Source organism: Girardinichthys multiradiatus, chromosome 21 (genome assembly GCF_021462225.1).
Source record: "Girardinichthys multiradiatus isolate DD_20200921_A chromosome 21, DD_fGirMul_XY1, whole genome shotgun sequence".
Taxonomy (NCBI): Eukaryota; Metazoa; Chordata; class Actinopteri; order Cyprinodontiformes; family Goodeidae; genus Girardinichthys; species Girardinichthys multiradiatus.
The window spans coordinates 42,481,811-42,503,313 of NC_061813.1; the positions used below are offsets into that span (position 1 = coordinate 42,481,811).

The 21,503-nt window shown below is 45.6% G+C and overlaps 1 protein-coding gene across 2 annotated transcripts in view; it reads left to right on the forward strand.

Annotated features, from left to right (window-relative positions):
* Positions 1–21,503, forward strand: part of kmt2ca (lysine (K)-specific methyltransferase 2Ca) — a 106,250-nt gene that overhangs the window by 43,910 nt on the left and 40,837 nt on the right. Inside the window, exons 15-39 of one of the 2 annotated variants that reach the window (XM_047350429.1) lie at positions 3–736; positions 812–913; positions 1,275–1,400; positions 8,686–8,805; positions 8,883–8,984; positions 9,069–9,173; positions 9,253–9,434; positions 9,513–9,677; positions 9,749–9,858; positions 9,935–9,994; positions 10,076–10,178; positions 10,260–10,363; positions 10,432–10,569; positions 10,776–10,865; positions 10,943–11,067; positions 11,139–11,334; positions 13,135–13,212; positions 13,539–13,679; positions 13,754–13,786; positions 13,867–13,971; positions 14,044–14,358; positions 16,998–17,071; positions 17,262–17,465; positions 17,772–18,261; positions 18,346–19,094. In XM_047350429.1, the coding sequence (XP_047206385.1) occupies positions 3–736; positions 812–913; positions 1,275–1,400; positions 8,686–8,805; positions 8,883–8,984; positions 9,069–9,173; positions 9,253–9,434; positions 9,513–9,677; positions 9,749–9,858; positions 9,935–9,994; positions 10,076–10,178; positions 10,260–10,363; positions 10,432–10,569; positions 10,776–10,865; positions 10,943–11,067; positions 11,139–11,334; positions 13,135–13,212; positions 13,539–13,679; positions 13,754–13,786; positions 13,867–13,971; positions 14,044–14,358; positions 16,998–17,071; positions 17,262–17,465; positions 17,772–18,261; positions 18,346–19,094 (4,751 nt within the window). The remainder of the gene's footprint in view (positions 1–2; positions 737–811; positions 914–1,274; positions 1,401–8,685; positions 8,806–8,882; positions 8,985–9,068; positions 9,174–9,252; positions 9,435–9,512; positions 9,678–9,748; positions 9,859–9,934; positions 9,995–10,075; positions 10,179–10,259; positions 10,364–10,431; positions 10,570–10,775; positions 10,866–10,942; positions 11,068–11,138; positions 11,335–13,134; positions 13,213–13,538; positions 13,680–13,753; positions 13,787–13,866; positions 13,972–14,043; positions 14,359–16,997; positions 17,072–17,261; positions 17,466–17,771; positions 18,262–18,345; positions 19,095–21,503) is intronic. The other variant, XM_047350430.1, reaches the window with a different exon arrangement.

Here is a 21,503-nt window from a genome sequence, read left to right on the forward strand (position 1 = left end):
AGGTGTCCAACTGACTGAACCCTCAGACTCCAAAGTCTCCACCGTCCCTCCAGCACCCTGCCTCTCCTCCCCATTTTATCCTCCAACTGGCCTTCCGGAGTTCCCCCTGTCCTCCTCTCCTTGCAGGTCTTCCTTACCTGTCTGCTCTTTGGCCACGCCCTCTAAAGAAGACTGCCCTCCAGAAGTTGAAAGAGGGAACGTGGAGGAAGTGGGGAATGAGAGCAGTCAATCACACAGCCTGAAAAATCCTGTTTCCATGGTGACAGAAACAACCAAAGATTTAGGGCAATCACACGGTGAGACTTCAGAGAAGCAGGAGATGAGGACAGCAGACAGACAACTGACAGTAAGAGAGAAGCAAGAAGCAGAGGAGGAAGTGGTGCTGATGGAGGAGCAGGAAATAAATGTTGAGGAGGAGACCTTAGTTAGCCCTGCTTTGGACTTGGACACCTCCTTGGACATGGAGGTGATGGAGTTGATGACCTCTACTGCTCCCTCCTGTATTCTGCAGCTGTCTTCCTCCAGCCCTCCCCCCTTCTCCTGTAGAGGAAATGGACGGCGCCTGAGGCCTCCTCCCTGCTCCTCCCGCCCTTCAGACGACCTCTCCATCCGCCTCAGGCAGTCTCCCTTCTCCACTGAGGCCTCTCCTGAGACCTCGCCTACCAGAACCCCCATCACACCTCCTCCTCTTACTCCACCCTCTCCTCCCTCATCCAGAGAGTCTCCTCTGTCCCAGGTAATATAACTGCAACAGGTGTTGATGTCTCCTGCTAGTGTTTCTCCACTAGCTGATCTCATGTCCTGTCTTTAGGCTCCGCCCACCACTGCGTTCCTCTTCTCCCCAAAGATCGGCATGGGAAAACCAGCCATCTCAAAAAGGAAATTCTCCCCCGGCAGGGTGCGGGCCAGACAGGTAAGATGGTGTCATCGGTCCGATCAGGAAACACCTTCAGAACTTCACTGAGTATCAGAACCTCATTCATCAGTCCCTGAGAATTAGGCCAGCAGCACATTGCTTCACTCACACACACACATGGCTGCAGCATGTTGTTAAGGCATGAAGCTGTTTTAACTTTCTGAATGACTTGTCTGAGCTGAGCTGCATGTGGTTGTCATGGTATCATTTTACATTATGATTGCTATTTTAAGTTAACTTTTACTTTTAGTGGCTGTTGCATTGATGTTGCTGCATTTTGTCCCCCCCCTCCTCCTTCCTCTTCTTTCCTTTCTAATGTTCCTCCTTTTCCTCCACCTCCTCCTCCGGCATGACTCAGGGATCGTGGTGGAGCAGTCGTAGGTCGCTGAGCCCTCCCTCATCCTCCCAGGATTCCATGGGGGAGGGAGATTGGAATAGCCCAAAACCCCAACTACTAGACTCTCCCCTCTGGAGCATAAAAGTGGTAAATAAGCACACCCTAACATTGTCAGCCAGTAACATGTGAAGGTGTGAGAAATGAGCACACCCTTACAGCGTATTTATGCGCAACGTTCGAAATGCAGATGCATATGGACGAAGCCCTCTGTCCATGTCCTGTGTAGTTACTGAAGGTGTGGGAAACAAGTGTACCCTAACTTTGAAAGGAATGGTGAGAACAATATCGGATTAAAAACAAGAAATGTGTCAGAAAAGCAGTAAAATATTTTAGCATCACATCTGGAGAAAATTTAAAATGTAAACAAATAATAATCTGAGACATGATTAAAAAAGCTGCTGAAGGGTACCTTTTTTGGTGAAAGCTCAGGTTTTCAGACACTTTCTTTCAGATCTGAGGAGCATAGAAACTAAATGCTACCTCATCTTGTTTAGCTCTGGTTCTGAGAACAGAGTAAGCAAGTCTCTGAAGACCTGAGGGGTCTACATGGTCCTACCTGCAACCAGCAACCCAGAAATGTATTTTGGCCCAAGACCATTTCGAGCTTTATGGACCAAAAGCAGAATTTTAAAATCTATTCTTTGACAAACAGGGAACCAGTGCAGTGATTTAAGAACTGGTTCTGACGTGATCCATTTTCCTGGTGTTGGTCAGGACTCTGGCAGCAGCATTTTGGATGAGCTGCAGCTCATTTCTTTGTCATTACGGAGACCAGTGAAGACGTTGTTGCAGTGGTGTGACCATTCATCCATTGTCTATACCTGATTGTCCATGCAGGTTTGTGGGGGAGCTGGTGACTATCTCCAGTAGTCATTGGGCAAGATGTGGGGGACACCATGGACAGGTCTCCAGTCCATCACAGTTTTGCTGTACTCTAACCTACAGGCACCAGTTTTTCTGTTTCCTATTTAGACCGAAAACCTTTATTCTGGCAGCGTTTTAAGATGATAGACGTTATTTGGTTGTTGAAGTTCAGGTCTGACTCCTTCATAACACTATATGTTTTTTGTATCCTTTGTGGTCTTTTGCCTAATGGAGTCTAGTTCAGTTCTAAACTTGCATTTTTGGGACCAAAAACAAGGATTTCTGTCTTTTCTGTATTAAGCTGGAGGAAGCTCGGACCCATGCAGTCATGGGTTTTTTGGACACACTGACTCAGTGAGTGTAATTGACTATGGTCAAGTAGTGACAGAAATATAAAGCTGTGTGCCATTAGCATAAATATTATAGGAGATGTACTTCATAATCTGAGCTGGTGGGATTATATAGATAATGAATAAAAGTAAGCCAAGAATCGAGCTTTTAGGTATCCCACGTGTGATCCAATTTGTAATTACCAAATGACACATGGTTCCAGTCTGTCAAACAGGATCTGAACCATTTTAGCATAATCCTGACAATCCAAACAATCCTGACCAGCACTGAGATCTAGTAAACGTTTTTTTATGAGTCACTAAGATATGTCGATGAGATGTTTTACCAGTGCAGACTCAATGATCTGTTGTGGTCGAAATCCTGACCGAAATTAAAGAGATTGTTTTCCATCAAAAAGGAGTCAATTTGTCTACCTTTTTAAATTATCTTGTAGTACACAAATAATTTTTATCCAAGTATTTTTATGAACAAATGCTATAACATTACCACCATAGTTTATTATGGCTGTCTTTGACAACCAGCAGAGCTTGTGAACGCCTCACAATCCTAATCTGCTGATCTCCTGTTAGCAACAAATGCTGGAAAATGGGAGGTAAACACAGCTTTTAGAGTCAGATTTATTAACACCCCTTGGTAATTTTAAAAAACAGCGTTGAAAAAGTTAGAAGAAGGCTTTCTAAGGATAAAATTTTAAAGTGGATTCAAGGATTTTTATTGTCATACCAGCTCTCATTTACATGTTAAGATATGAAATTTAGACTCAGCAAAGCTAAATATAACAACAAGCAGCAATCAGTAAAAATCTATGCAGCGAAGAGCAAACAAGAAATATACAGTTAAATAGTGAAGCTGAAATTAACTTTAGTCCTTAGTCCTTTATTGCACCCATAGGTAAGTAAAATATTGCACCTTTTGGTGGATGAAGCGTTTAGTGCAGGTCATTGTGTAGTGAGAGAGTCTACAGAGCGCAGCTCGAGTTCAGCAGTCTCTGACAGCTTCAGGGAAGAAGCTGTTTCTGAGTCTGGATGTATGATAGGGAGGTTTTTGCATTTGTTGCTTTTATTTGTAATAATACAGCGATGAATAATTATACATAATAATTTGAAATAATACAGCGAGTGTTAGAGTATATCCTGCTTGAATTTAAAAATGTTATGACACTTTTGTGAAGCATGTTATCTGTATGCAACCATCTTGTTTTGTATGTGGAGTGTGGGCTGGTCACTAAAGGTGCATGACACTTAAGTAAAATCATCAGTCAATCAATACCGCAGCTTACCCATAAACACCCACAAATTTATCTTTTATGTAATGCCGTAGATTTTAGATTTTGACATTTAAAAAAATTTTCTGTTTGCGATTTTTGTCATTTTTTCATCCTTTTATGTGATGCTTGGTTCATGTTTTCATGTATTTTTCCTTTTATCTCTGTTCCTTTGTTATTCCTATGAAGCACTGTGATGACTCCATGTATGAATGGTGCTCTACAAATGCGCTGCCTTGCCCAGGCAGTGTCTGTGTCTCCTCCCCTCTGGGGTGTGGAGGTGTGTAATTGCAGTGTACAGGTTTCAGCTTGGGTATCTCTGTGGGACATTTCTCCTTGCCTATTAGAGATCCAGCTCATGAGAGAGGAGGAGAGAAAGAAACCCAAAGGAGACAAAGACTGAAGAGAAAGAGGCAGCAATGAGGGAGAAAAGCTAAAATTAGCATATGGACTAACAATAACTTCTCATCTACATCTAGTATGCTAACAGCAATGTATAAACTAAAAATAGCAACTACATTGTTAGTTAAATACTAACATTAGCATTTAATGTTTGGCTCATCCATCCAAGTGGTTTGGATCATCCACCAAACAGGACAGGTCCAGACTGCAACGAATAATCAGGACTGCAGAGAGAATAATCAGGACTGACCTTCCCTCCATCCAGGACTTATACAGTTCTAGGGTCAAGAAAAGAGCTGCTAAAATCTCTGCAGACCCCACACACACTGCACATAAACTGTTCAGAGTTTTACCTTCAGGTGGCGCTACAGAGCACTGTTCACTAAAACCAGCCGCCACAGAGACAGTTTCTTCCCCCAGGCTGTTTCTCTGATGAACATTTAATAGAGTACAGAACAACAGCATACAGATGTTACAAATGCACCTTTTTTATTATATATGTGTACAGGTCCTTCTCAAAATATTAGCATATTGTGATAAAGTTCATTATTTTCCATAATGTTATGATGAAAATTTAACATTCATATATTTTAGATTCATTGCACACTAACTGAAATATTTCAGGTCTTTTATTGTCTTAATACGGATGATTTTGGCATACAGCTCATGAAAACCCAAAATTCCTAGAACAAAAGAGCAAAGTGTACCAGAGTCAAATTCCTTGTTTGTATGTATGAACTTGGCAATAAAGCTGATTCTGATTCTATCAGTAGCATGTTGACAACCATAGTCTTGGTCTGTCTTGTATGACATCAATAGTTAATAAGCTAACATTAGCTGAATAGCTAATGTTAACATGTTGGCTACCCTTGCCTCACTCCATTGAATATGTTTAGCTCTATCAGTGAAAATTAGCCTAAATGCTAATGTTAGCCAACATGGTAGAGTTACCATTTAAGCTTAAATTAACTTAGGTCATGTATAATACTTATAACAGCCTATATGCAAAAGTCTATGAAATTGCCCTTTAAGATAAATCACTGTTGTCCAGGTGTTAGAACAACAGTAGAAGCTGTTTAAGTATCTAGGGGGGGTGTGTCTGAGAAGGAGACAGTGAGAGAAGAGGCAGAAAGACAGAATCACAGACAGACATATATAGTGAGAGATAGACAGAGATATAAAGGAAACGGTAACGAATGAATAAGCCAATTAGCAACAACTGTCAGGAGCTATGTTTACATGCACACAATGTCACGATCAGAATGAACTGTATTCAGACTAAAACCAAAAAAATAATCGGATTGCACCGTTTATATGGGCACACAATCAATCAATCTGATGATGATGTGGATTTATATGCACATGGCCTTATTCAGAATAGAACCACTGAGATGCGCAGAGTTATCAAATTTCCCTCAGAAGTACTTCCTTCTTTGCTATTTTATGATGTTTAGCAAAAAAAGCAGTAGTGTAATAGTTCGCTTGTCTTCTGAGCACCCAGGATGAAATTGCGGCAGGTTCTAATCATGGTGAACTGAACTCCCTAATAACGCTACGGGCTCAGCAACACATGCTACTGGTCTATCTGCATGAGAGGGCGTAACGAAATAAGCATCCTTCAAAGTTCTGCTGCTGGCCCTCTGTCACGTTAACGCGGGGCGCACCTGCTTTATTACCGGAGGTCAATTTAATGCCATCCAGGTTAAGTGATTGACTAAGAAGTTTCTTTTTTAAAGACTCCGGTCCAAAGACGACAACTTCTGTCTTGTCTGAATTTAGAAGCAGAACATTTTAAGTCATCCAAGTTTATATATCTTCAAGACATGCTTGTAGTCTATCTAACTGGTTGGGTTCATCAGGATTTATGGATAAGTAAAGCTGAGTATCATCAGCGTAACAGTGAAAATTTATCCTATGCTGCCTGATAATTTGACCTATTGGAAGCATATATATAGTAAAGAGAATTGGCCCAAGTACTGAACCCTGTGGTACTCCACAATTAACCCTGGAGTTTAAAGATGATTTATCATTTACATGAACAAACTGGAATCTGTCAGACAGATAAGATTTAAACCAGCCTAGCGCTGTTCCCCTGATCCCTACAGCATATTCCAGCCTTTCTAAGAGAATATTATGATCGACTGGATCAAATGCAGCACTGAGATCTAACAGAACCAGAACAGACACAAGTCCATTATCTGAGGCCATAAGAATATCATTAGTGACTTTCAGCAGAGCTGTTTCAGTGCTATGATGAGCTCTGAAACCTGACTGAAACTCTTCAAACAGGTCATTGCTGTATAAATGTTCACACATTTGATTAGCAACTATTTTCTCAAGAATTTTAGATAAGAATGGAAGATTGGATATAGGTCTGTAATTTTTCAAGTCATCTCAATCAATCGAAGGTTTCTTAAGAAAAGGTTTAATTACAGCTAACTTAAAAGCCTGTGGTTCTGATCCATTTACTAAAGATAGATTAATCATATCTAAAATGGGGCTGGTAATCAGAGGGAACACTTCCTTAAATAATTTGGTTGGGATTGGGTCTAACATACAAGTTGAAGGTTTAGATGAAGCTAATATTTCTGATAACTTAGGAAGCTTCACTGGATCAGAACAGTCCAAACACAAATCAGGTTCTGCAGTTATTTCCAATGTTGTCTCACTTGCTGAGGATGAAGTAATCATCTTCAGGAGTATGTCAAAGATTTTATTTTTGATTTGTATAGTCTCTCTTTATAGATAATATAGTGAACCTGGAGTCCAGTCTTTCTCCACCTGCATTCAGCTTTTCAACACTCCTTTTTTTTCACTTCTGACTGGTGGAGCACTTCTCCATGGAGACATTTTCTTCCCAGAAACGACTTTCACTTTAATTGGAGCAATTGAATCAATGATGTCTGAGATTTTAGAATGAAAGTTATCTACCAGCTCATCTACAGTGTTACAGGGCAAAGTGGAGGTAGAAGAGTAAATCTGGTTAAAGGTTTCAGCAGCACCGTCCTTAAAGATGTGTTTTCTTATCATGTCTCTTTGACAAACTGAGTCATTGCAGATGATGCTTTCAAAAATAACAGAAAAGTGGTCAGATAGAGAAACATCAGTTATAGACACCTTGGAAATGTTTAGACCCTTAGTGATGATCAAGTCCAAAATATGTCCCTGTTTGTGCGTTTGCTGTTTAACATGTTGAGTCAAACCAACATTTCTAAAAGTGTCACATAGATCTATTGGACTTCTGTCTTCAGGATTGTCCATGTGAATGTTGAAGTCTCCCACAATAATTAAACAGTCATAATCAACACATAATTCTGGCCATTCTAATTTATTTAATTGCTGAGATCTTCCAATGAGACGTCCACTTTGATTTTTTGGGCATGCCCCTAAAACATGCCAGGGGGGTCTGCTGGTTGGTTTATTCTCAGTGTTCTGATTGACGGCTGAGTTGTTGAGCTGGATATCACTGTTTGGGATCACAGTCAGAGTTGAATCATCGTTGTACCTCATATTCACCTCCACATTCACTTCTAGTTGATGGATTTTCATCTCCAAAACAACCAATTTCTGTAAAAGTTTGTCAAAGTCCTTTGTGGTGAAGGGAGGCATTTTGTGCTGATTAGCTGGCGTCAACTTGTCCTGCTTTCGAGTTCGATTATAAAAACATCAAAATCCTTTAGAAATAAATAAAAACTATAATAAATCCTTGGGAGTCGCTGGTAAGAAGTCATTTTAGTCCAATATTTCCATAATTTTTGCTAAGAGATAAAAAGCTAGAAGTAAAAGAAAGCAAGAAAGCAGGGAGCTTAGGCTAAAAGCGTCTGAGCAGGCAGCGAGGTGGAAGTAGATGATGTTAGCAGCTCTTTTTCTGACCCTAGACCTGAACAAATCCTGAATGGAGGGAAGGTCAGCCCTGATGATTCTCTGCAGACCCGATTGGTTGTTGCAGTCTGGACAGGTCCTGATTTGTTGATGAACCAAACCACACTGAGATGGACAAAGACAGGACAGACTGAATGATGGCAGTTGAGAAGATGACCAGCAGGTCCTGTGGAAGTTAGTTCTTCTTGAATTGCAGCAGGAAATTCAGTCTCTGCTGGGCCTTCATCTGAACAATGACTGTGTGTGAGGACCATCTCAGGTCCAGAGAAAGGGGTGGTTCCTAGAACCAGAAGTGATCGACTGTAGAAGGTTGTACTTCTTGAGTTGCAACAGGAAGTACAGTCTCTAGACACAGTGTTGCTGAGGATTGGTAGTAGACTCTGTTGGTACTCTCTGCTGCCTCCCTTCCCACTAACCACTAACTAGACCGTAAGGAGCCCTGACACTAAATGAGCTGAAGGACCGGGGCACAAAAAGATTTTACATCTTCTGCCTAATTTTTAACATCATGGTAACGCCGGAATGATGGATAGTTTGTTTGACCCCAGCCCTTCTTTTTTTCCTGCTTTCTCTCCTCCTCCCTCTGTTCTCTCCCCTTCTCCTCCTCAGGGTCGCGGTTCAGGGTTTCCAGGCAGGAGGAGGTCCAGAGGTGGAGGTGTTGGTGGAGGAAGAGGAGGGAGAGGAAGAAGTCGTCTGAAAACTCAGGACAGTCTTACTGTGGCACCTGGGGTAAGAACATGCACACGCACACAGATGTGTCACCATGGTAACAGGTGTGAAACACGTCTCCCTGCTGTGCGTGTCAGGGCAGCTGCACGGAAACGTTTCAGATGAAGGAGGAGGAGGAGAACTCCATGCACAACTCAGTGGTGATGTTCTCGACCTCTGACCATTTCACTCTCAAACAGGTACAGTCACCTGAAACACACAGAGCAGGCATGTTGCTCTGCTATCCCAGAAACCTGTCTCTGTATGTGTCTGTGTGTTTGCAGGACATGTGTGTGGTGTGTGGCAGCTTTGGTCAGGGAGCAGAGGGACGACTGCTGGCCTGTTCCCAGTGTGGCCAGTGTTACCATCCCTACTGCGTCAATGTCAAGGTGGCTCCTCTGTGATCCGGTTACTGTCCCTCTGGAATCTGTTTCCATCCAGTTTCATTACACTGTGATGTGATTGCAGATTACCCGGGTGGTCCTTACCAAAGGATGGCGCTGTCTAGAGTGCACTGTGTGTGAAGCATGCGGCGATGCCTGCGACCCCGCCCGTCTGCTGCTGTGTGATGACTGTGACATCAGCTACCACACTTACTGCCTGGACCCTCCCCTCCTTACGGTGCCCAAAGGGTCATGGAAGTGCAAGTGGTATGTGGAGCCGTTCGTCCATCTGGTGGTTAGGTGTCTGGGTGTGTGACTGTCTTACGGCCTGTTGTTTGTCTACAGGTGTGTGTGGTGCGTGCAGTGCGGCTCCTCCTCCCCCGGGCTGCGCTGTGATTGGCTGAATAACTACAGCCTGTGCGGGCCGTGCAGCAGCCTCACTCGGTGTCCTGTCTGTCAGCAATGTTACATTCAGGACGAGCTCATCCTGCAGTGCTCTCAGTGCGACAGGTAACACCCGGACCCAGCTCACACAGCTGCAGGGGGGGCAGTATGACGTCTCATCACCTGTGTGTTTGCAGGTGGGTTCACGGTGTGTGCCAGGGTCTGACCTCGGAGGAGAAGGTGGTGCTCGCCGCTGATGAAGGCTTCAACTGCACGCTGTGCCAGACACACGGCCGCGCCTCCTATGGTCTGCTTGCTTTTATTCTGAAACGACAGTTTTTGTTCTGAAGGAAGCTTCACTCTGATCTGTGTGTTTGTTACAGTGAGGTCTGAGACTCTGGGTCCCCTTATGGCTCAGATTGTCCCCAGAACAAGAGAACTGGGTCAGTATCATAGCTGCTGTTCTAACATTCTGATTCACAGTAAGATATCCAGCCTCATGAAATGGCTGTGTGTGTTTACAGACTTGAAGACATACACTCAGGATGGAGTCTGCCTCACAGAGTCCGGTCTGACCCAGATGCAGTCCCTGGTTGAACCTCTGACGACGCAGCGCAAATATCGCAGGTAAGGCCTGCTGTCCTTTCTGCCCAGCTAAGATGATCAGGAGAGTGTGACTGAAAACTACGTTCTTTCTGCATCCTGCAGGTGTAAACCCAAGCTGAAGCTGAGGATCATCAACCAGAACAGTGTCTCCGTCCTGCAGACCCCACCAGACCCAGAGACACCCACCGAACCGGACCAGAACCGAGGTAAATCCCCATGGGCTTGGGAGTCTAACACACCCATGTAAACACAATATCTGTCATTGACATCACAGATTTTGTACCAGGTGACATGGACTGTGGCATGAAATCTGACACCAGTCCTGAGCGAGACACCGCCCACTTTGATGACATCAAAGAGACTGACATCACCGATGACAACAAGAAGAGGAAGAGGAAACCTTATAGGCCAGGTGGAAAAAAGCAGGGGAGGATTCTTACCACTTAGTACCTCCTCTTGTCTCCTCTTCCTCACATGTCCTCTTGTCCCCATGTCTCCTCCTCTTGTCTTCTCCTTCTCCTCTGTTGTCCTCCACTCATCTCCTGTCTCCTCCTCCTCACCCCTTGCTTCTTCCTGACCTCCCTCTCCATCGTCCTTCTCCTCTCATCTTGTCCTCAGGCATTGGGGGCTTTATGGTGCGGCAGCGTGGAGGAAAAGCTGGACAGGGCAGGAAGGACTCGTCAGAGGTGGTCTCTAGTCGAGATTCAGGTGAGTCACATTAGGCCATAACCCCTCTGTCATTAACAGGTTGTGATGTCAGAGCCTGATCCTTGGTTACCTCCCAGGTGTGTTGGAGACTGATGTCGCCATGGAGACAACGTCCGCTGCTGAGCAGGCAATGGAGAAAGTTAAGAAGAGATACAGGAAGAAGAAGACAAAGCTGGAGGAGTCATTCCCATCATACCTGCAGGTAACACTCTCACCTACACACTAAGTCTCTCAGTTCCAGCACTCTGATTGGCCCTCCCTTTCTCTGTCCAGGAGGCTTTCTTCGGCCGGGATCTCCTTGACCGCAGCCGACAAATGGAGGGGAGGACACACGCAATGACCTCAGGCAGCAGTCCGTCAGGGTCAGCAGCGAGTGACACTAAAGGCCCCTCCCACAGAGTACCAGGCCCTGCCTCCTCTGTGCAGCCTTCGGGCACCATGACAACCAGCAGGAAACATGGAGCGTTGCGTAAGTTTAAATTTTCTTTTTGTCGTTTTCTCCCTAGATTTTGTTTTCAATCAGCCTAAAGGTTGACCTGTACTGGGTTCCACATCGCTTCATAAGGTCATCTTTGTTCTGTTCTGGATGGTGCTTTGTATTCTATAAAATGTGACTAAAATCTTGTTGTATTTCATCTTTTTTTCCTATCGGGCAGCAAAAATAGCCCAGCTAGGAGCTGAAGTGGAAAAAAACCCAACAAAATGTGGGACTTTTCTATTTATGTAATATTATCTAACCTATCGAACCCTAACCCTAAACGAAGAAATATTTTAGGACCATGACTGTGCATGTTGGACAGTCATTATGGAAGTGGTTTCACTAATAAATATTTCTACATTAGAATATTTTTAAGCTGCTTGTCAGTTTGAAAAAATAAAACAGGGTTTTAAACAGATATTAGTACTCCTATTTAGATGGCAAAGCTTGGACCAGTAGCAAGTGTAGATTATGAGATGTCATCTGCTGAGGGACATCAGGGAATAGAGACCTATATAAGTGAACCAACCTCTGGCTTCGTAGAGCATCGCTGCTAAGTGAAAACCAGGATCTAGTTAGCTGTAGGTGAACAGAGATGCACATCAGAAGGAACGTAGAAGCAAGTAAGCTTTGTTTATCCTGGATTGTGAGTAGTTCCAACTAGCACCATGCTGCTTCAGGATTTATCCTGGAAGTCCTTTGTCTGAATTGTTCTGCTTTAGCCATCACCGTTGAATCAGTTTATGTCCAAAGATGCCCCCTGCTGGTTTTAGTGTGTAGCTGCGACCTTAGCGCTAGATATTAATCCTCTAGATCAGAGGTCACGGATTAGTGGACCCACGTGCCGTCCAATCCAGACCCAACCTGATTTTAAACGTTTATATATTACTGCAACTTCACTTGCGCCGTGTCTCGTGTTAACATGGTATAGCTGTGTGGAGCGTCGGCCCCCAGGCTGCACAATGAGCTGCTTCAGTCAGGGCTGCTGCTGCTAGCCTAACTCCAAAGCTTTTCCTCATTTACTGTGTAGATATAAACATTTTATTCCTGCAAGCTGCAGTGTCTGACTTCTGAACAGGCGCGACGAGCAGCTTGTAGGTCATTGACATTCTGGTCCACACTCCCAGCCAGCTGGTGGCAGTAATGCACCACAACATTGTACGCCAACCACCAGAAAACAACAAAGAAGCATTGCGGGTTGCTAAGTTACTAGCTTGGGAGCTCACGCTTGCTGATAGTACAGTGACTTGGTGCACACACGAGTGAGTAAAAGAAGATGGCTTCATCAAAAATATGTAAAGTGGAAAATCACACATTTAAAGATGAATGGACAGAAGCAGGGAGCATGGAGGGTTCACTGAGAGGACCCACCCTAACCCTAACAAGGAGAGCAAAACTGTTCTACCAAGATGTACTGACCCAGCTGGGCTGAGCCATTCAGTGTGTTTAATGTAGGTACTTAAATTGGATTGCTCTTTTCTGTTCAGCAGATGATTTCATGGACAGATGAAACATAGTTCAAACTCTGTTAATTAAATGTCAAATAAAGATGAAAAAAAATATTTCTGTCTGTTGATTTGAAATGTTCAGACCCCAAAGTGTTTGAATGAGGGAGGGAGTGGACCTCCTGCTGTTTTAATTGGGGACCCCTGCTCTAGATGAGTCCAGAACAACTCTGGATTCAGTTTTAGGTTGAATCAGAGGCAGAACATGCGTATGGTCACATGATCAGGCATGTTTGTCAATCGTGTGTGTGTGTGTGTGTGTGTGTGTGTGTGTGTTACCATTCAGCCATGTCGTTGGAAGCTCTGGTGGATCTTTCTGACATCCTGAATAGAGACCCTTGCATTCTGGAGACAGGACACTCAGGTACAGACACATCATCATCATCATCATCATCACTACTGTAGGGGTGGGGGACTGGTCTGACTTTCACATACATGTGTCGTGTTTAAATCTAGATCAGTTCCAGGTAGAGTGATCTGTGTCTCCTCTTCTTCCTCCTGACCAACTCTCAGGAGTTGGTCAGTCTGCTCTCTCTCTACATTCCTCTTCTCTTACTGATAGATGAGTCATTTATTTTTCTTCTTCTGCAGATTTGCCAGCTCCTGCATCCTCCTGGCCTCCTTTTTGTCTGTTTCTCTCATCCTTCGGTTTGTCTAACCTCTCCATGTTTTCCTGTCTGTTTCTCCCAGCCGGTCTGGATAGCTCAGTGACCAATGCCCCGTCCCTGTGTTCTGAGCCCCCTGAAGGTTCTGGTCATGGTCAGAGGATGGCACAGGAGGAGCCTCTGGATGCCATCCTGAGTCCTGAGCTGGATAAGATGGTCACAGATGGTGAGTCTGAGCAGATTCACCTCAAACTAACAATAAGCTGAAAGCCATCTGACATGTTCATGTTGCTGTTTTAGGAGGGATCCTAAGTAGGCTCTACAAGATCCCAGGTAAGACTTGGGTGCCCTGCTCACCTGGTGGAACACGTTGGTGGTCACATGACGAGTTACAAACCTGTGTGTTTGTGCAGAACTGGAGGGGAAGGATGTGGAGGAGATCTTCACAGCTGTTCTGAGTCCAAGCAGCTGCAGCAGCAACAACAACCAGCTGGAGCCCAGAAAGACCCACGGCTTAGGTACACTGCAACTTCTACTCCACTCTCGCACAGGTTGGTGACTCTTCAGGTGACTGCTGTATTCTATCTCAGCAGCTGCAAGGTGTCCTCGTCTGTCCATGATGAACGGCCTGATGTCCGCTGCTCCTCCCCTCCCAAGCACACCCCCTGCTCCCAGTGGAGCTACCTGTCTTCTGGGCTTCAGATCGCCTCCTTCGGATGACCCCGGCCCGGTCTCAGCCTCAGTCAGTCAGCTGTCAGCAGGGGAGGGCGAGCAGGACGTGCTGTCAACGGCTCAAAGGAGCATGTTGAAGTGGGAGAAGGAGGAGAGTCTGGGAGAGCTGGCGACTGTTGCTCCGGTTCTGTACTGCAACACCAACTTCCCTCAGTTGAAGCAGCAGTACCCTGGTACAGTCACACACCGATATTTAGACCATCTGAAAGAAGCACATGCAAAGCCTCGTAAAAGTATTCCCACCCCCTGAAGTTCTCCTCAGGTTGCCCGGCCCAACTAGAATCTTCAGTTGGTTTTATTAGGATTTTATGCGAGAGAACAGCTAAAATAACAAAGAACTGTGACTGATTATAACCATTGGAAAAGAGAAGGGGTCATACAGGTAGCAGAAATGGAGGGTGTATTTGCACCTCAACCATAACTGAGCCGGTTTAGGCTAAACCTGACTCCCCCTTACTCCATCCAACAGGGAGGGAAGAAGACGGAGGTAAGAATAATTGGAGAGTGTTGTTTCCTGTTGAATTATGTGAAAGGATTAAAATGGGCTACGTCAATTCAATCGAATCATATAGATTTCAAGTCGGGTTCATACATTCACTGGCCACTTTATTAGGTACACCTTGCTAGTACCGGGTTGGACCCCGTTTTGCCTTCAGAACTGCCTTAATCCTTGGTGGCATAGATTCAACAAGGTTCTGGAAACATTCCTCAGAGAGTTTGGTCCATATTGACATGATAGCGTCACACAGATGCTGCAGATTTGTCGGCTGCATCCATGATGAGAATCTCCTGTTCCACCACATCCCAAAGCTGCTCTATTGGACTGAGATCTGGTGACTGGAGGCCATTTGAGTCCAGTGAACTCATTGTCATGTTCAAGAAACCAGTCTGAGATGATTCCTGCTTTATGACATGGTGCGTTATCCTGCTGGAAGTAACCATCAGAAGATGGGTCCACTGTGGTCATAAAGGGATGGACATGGTCAGCAACAATACTCAGGTAGGCTGTGGCGTTGACACGATGCTCAATTGGTATTAAGGGCCCCAAAGAGTGCCAAGATAATATCCCCCACACCATTACACCACCACCACCAGCCTGAACCATTGATACAAGGCAGGATGGATCCATGCTTTCATGATGTTGACGCCAAATTCTGACCCTAACATCCGAATGTCGCAGCAGAAATCGAGACTCATCAGACCAGGCAAAGTTTTTCCAATCTTCTATTGTCCAATTTTGGTGAGTCTGTGTGAACTGTAGCCTCAGTTTCCTGTTCTTAGCTGACAGGAGTGGCACACGGTCTGGTCTTCTGCTGCTGTAGCCCATCCGCCTCAAGGTTCGATGTGTTGTGCGTTCAGAGATGCTCTTCTGCATGCCTTGGTTGTAACGAGTGGTTATTTGAGTTACTTCTGCCTTTCTATCAGCTGGAACCAGTCTGGCGATTCTCCTCAGACCTCTGGCGTCAACAAGGCATTTGTGCCCACAGAACTGGATCACTGGATATTTTCTCTTTTTTGGACCATTCTCTGTAAACCCTAGAGATGGTAGTGCATGAAAATCCCAGTAGATCAGCAGTTTCTGAAATACTCAGACCAGCCTGTCTGGCACCAACAACCATGCTACGTTCAAAGTCACTTAAATCACCTTTCTTCCCCATTCTGATGCTGAGTTTGAACTGCAGCAGATCATCTTGACCATGTCTACAGGCCTAAATGCATTGAGTTGCTGCCATGTGATTGGCTGATTAGACATTGGCGTTAACGAGCAGTTGGACAGGTGTACCTAATAAAGTGGCCGGTGAGTGTATATTCTAATTAATTGTAACCATTGAACAGTTCAGTCAGATTCAGTTATTTATTCAAATTGGATAAAAAGTTTTTCTATCTAAGGAAACCCAGCAGATTGCATCCAGTCAGTGACTTGCAGCATTCACTCCTCCTGGATGAGCATGTAGAGACAGTGGACAGTCACTGGTGTTGACTTTGCAGCAATCCCTCATACTGAGCATGCATGTAGCGACAGTGGAGAGGAAAAACTCCCTTTTAACAGGAAGAAACCTCCAGCAGAACCAGAACCAGGCTCAGTGTGAGCGGCCATCTGCCACGACCGACTGGAGGTTTGAGAGAACAGAGCAGAGACACAAAGAGAACAAAGAAGCACTGATCCAGGAGTACTTTCTATGGGAAGGAAAAGTAAATGTTAATGAATGTAGCTCCTTTAGTCGTTTCATCTAGAAAGAAAGAACAGATAAACTCTGATCCAGTTTTCAAGGTTAGAGTCTGAAAGAGAGAACATAGAGTTAGTTACAGTAGAAGCTCAGTCAGTAGCCATGTCTAGGAGAGAGAAAGGGTTAAACACTGAAAGTCAGGGTCATGTGGATCATCTGTAGAAGGTGAGCATTAAGTTGTTGCCAGCAGAAGCTTGGAAGATGCCCCTCTCCAGAAAGGTGTCACAAGTAGGTATATTTATGCCTTAGAATGGCCTAGTCAAAGTCCAGAACCTAAATCCAACTGAGAATCTGCGGTAAGACTTGAAAACTGATTATCACAGACGTTCTCCATCCAACCTAACTGAGTTTGAGTGATTTTACAGCAGCTGGAACTGCAGCCACTGGTGGTTCTACAATGTATTGTCTCAGAGCTGAATGCAGATGCACACCATACTTCAACATTTTTTATTAATAAAAATCTGTAAAGTATGAATCATTTTCAAATGAAAGGCTTGTCCAAACATGTTTGAAAGAAACAGATATCTTGCTCTATGAAGCCTGCTTTAAGACCACTTTTGTGTGTGGTTGTGTTTGCACCTCAGACTGGTCCAGCCGAGTGAAGCAGATCAACAAGCTGTGGAGGAAGGCCAGCTCTCAGGACAGAGCACCCTTCGTAGTGAGTTTCAGCTCTTCTTCCTCCCTCAGCACAGTCATCCAGGCTTTTATGTCTCCAAGACATGCCTGTAGGCTACCCACCTGATTGAATTTCGTGGCTTGGTTGATGAATAAAACTGATAATGGTAACAATTTAGATGTATCCCTAACCCTAACCCCCTCATAATTTTACACCTCTTCTTTTTGTGCAGCAAAAAGCTCGGGAGAACCGGGCGGCTCAGCGAATAAACAAGGTGCAACTGTCCGATGACACGCTAAAACGCCTGCAGCCCTCACAGCAACCACTGCAGCCACTCGGGGTCTTTGACCATATTTCCACTGAGACCGAGGCAGGGTTCAAAGACCCACTGAGGCCTAGAGAGTCTGAACAGGAGCAGGAGTGGAAGTTAAGACAGGTGAGCAGTGTATTCTCACGGTATGTGAAGCAGGAGATGACACAGCAGCTGCTGTGGGGTGTCAGAGCCTGAATGTGTTGTGACACTTGTTGTCAACAAAGCTTGTTGAGCTTTAGGTGTAAAATCTGATCATCATGTGTCCCTCTGACAGCATTGATACTCTACAAAAAACACCAGAAAGATTTTTTTAAAGAGACAGAAGTCATTGTTGGCCTGTGTTTGAGGCCTGTATTTTATTGGGAATAAAAACAATTTGTGCGACAGAGCTTCTGATTGGTCAGGCTGTTCCTGCACTTTTACTCTCAGATCATGCGTCAAAAGAGCAAGCAGCTGGCAAAGATGGAGGCAACTCAGAAGTTGGAGCAGGTCAAGAACGAGCAGCGTCAACAGCAACTCCGCCAGTCTGGACGTCTCTCCCCAGAAAGCACTGCCCACCAGCCAGTCGCTGGAGGCGACACCTCACCTATGCAGCCTGCTCCAAGCAGGCAGCAACTCCAGCAGGAGGGGAGCTCAGGGATGGCGGATGACATCTTCCTTAGACCTCAAGTCCCTCTTCCCTCTGGAATCTCCTCCCTCCCTCACTCTCCCATGTCATCCTCTCCCATGCATCAGCCTCCGTCCTCCCCACCCTCCTCCCGCCCCCCCTCGCCGTGGGACCTGAACGGTAAAGTAGCAGGGACTCCCCGTCCCTCAGGTGCTCCTCCTCCTCAGCAGCAGTGTATGAGTTTCTGCAGCATTTCCCCTGCCGACGATGCCACGGGCTCCCCTGCGCTGTCCCCTGACTCCTCCAAGCTAGGTAACCCTTCCTCTTTGTTGCCTCCCTCTGATGTCCTCCTGAGTTTTACTCCTCCTAATGTCTCCTCCTGTGTTCTCTTTGCAGGTTTGCAGCAGAGCTGGGTAGGGATGATGAGTCCATCCTCTGGCTCACCCTCTGATCTGTCCATCAGACCTTTACGACCAATTGAATCCTCCCAGAGGACGAACTTGGCAGTGCAGGGTGGAGTTTTTAAAGCCCCCATGCCCCCTCACCAGGAGCTGGGAGGAGGAGGAAGGAGAGACCTGGGCTTCCCCCTGACCCTGGAGCCTCCCTTCCCCTCTAGCCCAGTGTCTGGCCTGGGCTCCCCCAACCGCAGCCCCTACACTCAGACCCCTGGGACCCCCCGACCAGATTATAGCCAGCAGCCAGGTGACCCCGTTCCTCAGCAGTCCCCTTTGAGTTCCCGGCCCTCACCTGACCCCTACAGAGACCCTCAGACACCCGGTACGCCACACCCCCACTCTGACTCCGGCTACCACATCACCCCACCTGGACTGAGACTAGATCAGATTAGCCAGCGCCCGTCACCGTCCAACCTATCGCTAGACTCCTACGCTTCCAACCCAGGAACGCCCCACCCATTGCAGCGCTTCCCACGGTCACCAGGATCTCAGCAAAGCACCGACTTGTTCTCCCACCCTGCAGGGACACCTCACCCCTCCCCTGATTTGTACCTGCAGCAGCCCTCCACCCCACGACCGCAGCTGGCCCCGGGAGAGAGCTTCGCCACTCAGCCTGCAGCATCAGGTTCATCCACTCTGGGTCCAGGACTGATGCCTGAGGTGGGGACTTTCAACCCTGTATGCCCTAAGGTAACAACATCTCTACCTTCCCCTTGCAGACAGAACTAGTTCATCATTTGATTTAGCTTTTTAACGATGTGTTTTGCAATTTAATTTAAATTCAAATATAGTTTATTAATCCCAAAGGTAAATTAAATAATAGGGTTGTGCAACCTGTATTGATTTTTATGCTGTTCATCAGTTGTGTTCATTTCCGCTCCGGTTGATCCAGTGTCTGGCAGTTTACATAGATTGATAGATTGAGTGTGGCCTCCTGCATGTGTGTTGCTTCATTCTGGGATCTCAAATCTCTGCCTACTGCAACAGCACAGCCCACAATGTGGTTAAAGACTCTGAAATCAGACCAATACAGCATGAAGCTCAGATTGATTCATAGTGATTGTGGTTTAAGAGCCATTTGCTGTGGAACCCCCAAATACGAATATGGCCCCTCTTTCTGCTCTCGGTGGAGGAGGACGCTTTTTCTCTGTCTCCTCCCATATCTGCCCTGCTTCAGCTCTGTGTCTTGTCTTCTTTTTAGAGCCTCTTTTTGCATATCTTCCAAATTCTTAGTTATGGATTTGGTCAGCTGGTCTCTCAATGCAACTGATCAAATTTTCTCGAGGAGAAGACGGTGAAGGAGAGCCCAACTTGTCCGGACGGGACATTTTTCTCTGGATACACGATGGACTCCTGGCAGAAGTGGAGGATTGTGTGTCTGTCGATAATGTCAGTCGAGGATGTGGAAGATATGTATATAATTGGATGTTTGATATCAGGATTTCTGCTTTTTGGAGTCAGCGGTTACCTGGCATATCGAGAAATTCTGAGAATGTCAGCAGCTGTTCTGGCCATTATAAGGCTGCCTGGCATGTGTGATGGGATCTTCAGAGCGATCAACACTCAGACTGAGATGTTACGTGACCTGAATCGCAGACTGGATGTGATCCTTAGGATCGCAGGCAGGTTGTGGTTCCTGGACTCAGGGGTGAAATGGGATAAATCTTGGAGAAAGTTGTTCGCTCGGATCTGGCAAAAGACCAGGAATTTGGCTGTTTGGATTCACCTTTGAGAAGAACCGGCGAGACTCTCAAGGCTGATGGAAAATTAAGAGTCAGCCTAACCCAAATAATTATTGTTTTTCTGAATCTGGCTCCCCTGCACGGCCTTGATGGCTGGTTATCTTCAACTTCTCCTGGAAGTTATGTAAACATGACGCTCTGCTCCCTCTGCCCCCTCCCTTCCCTGAGGACATCTGTGGACCTGCTCAGAACTTCGTGGCCGGTTGATGAACCTTCCAACGAACCATCAAGGACAATGGTCTCAGTGACACTGCTTCATGGACTTACTTACACACACACACATGCTCCAGATAAACATATGCACCCCTCACACCACCTTCACCGTTCCCGGCATGATGTTGTTTTGTCAACTTGTTGCTTCTTTGTTCTGAGGTTTTTTACAATCTCAAACTGTATCCTGCTGAGGATAAAGTGTGAAATATAAATTTTTTTCCCTCTACTTTCCTAATGTGGCCTCTTTTCTCATCTAACAAGGGCAGCGCCTGTGAGTGGGCAGCAAAGCCTCGGTGACCCGTCCCCCCCTTGTCTTGTGTCATGATGTATGTTTGGATGGGTTGTACTGGACTTCTAATTTCCCCTCGGGGATCAATAAAGTATCTTTGAATTGAATTGAATTGAATATGAATACCAACTTTTCTGAATAAAATTGATGCATGGAAGGTCCAGGAACAAATCTTTTCCTCAAATGTTGCAAATGTTGCTGCTGTATTTGCAGTTTTTCTCCTGTATTTCCCAAGGTGGCGCCGTGGATGACAGCCTTTGTACTTTGTGTGCTTATTCTGCTCTATGCTACCATGTTCTGGTCACTTTCACAAGAGAGGAACTCCTAAACATCAGACAGTCCTCTCTGGGCATGTTTTCTCCATTAATCATTGACCCCTACTTTACTGAGACATTGGTTGGTGGCCAGCAACTTTTTATGGGATGTGACGGGGATACAGAGCAGGTAAGCAGACAGGTGTACTCATGCAGCTTCAACAGCAGGGACTGCGCACACCCATGCCTTCCATTCATCTGGCTAATCTCCACTCCCTGGTGAATAAAATGGACGAACTGCTGCTTATCATCTCTAAAATCTCGGACGTCCCGCGGATCTGCCACTCTCTGTTCCGTCGAAACCTGGCTCGGTGAACACAATTGGGACAGCCTCCTGCTATTTCAAGCAAACCGCAGCGCAGAGCTCTTGGCAGCCCGTCCACTCACCCTGATCAGAATCCTCATCTGGCAGACAACCTTAACAGCTTCTGCAGTAAGTCTGAAAGGCAACCATTCACACCTCGCTTCTACACAAAAGGACCATCTGCACCCTCCACCAACAACTCTACAATGCCCTCTCCTCTCCTCTCCTCTCTGTGCC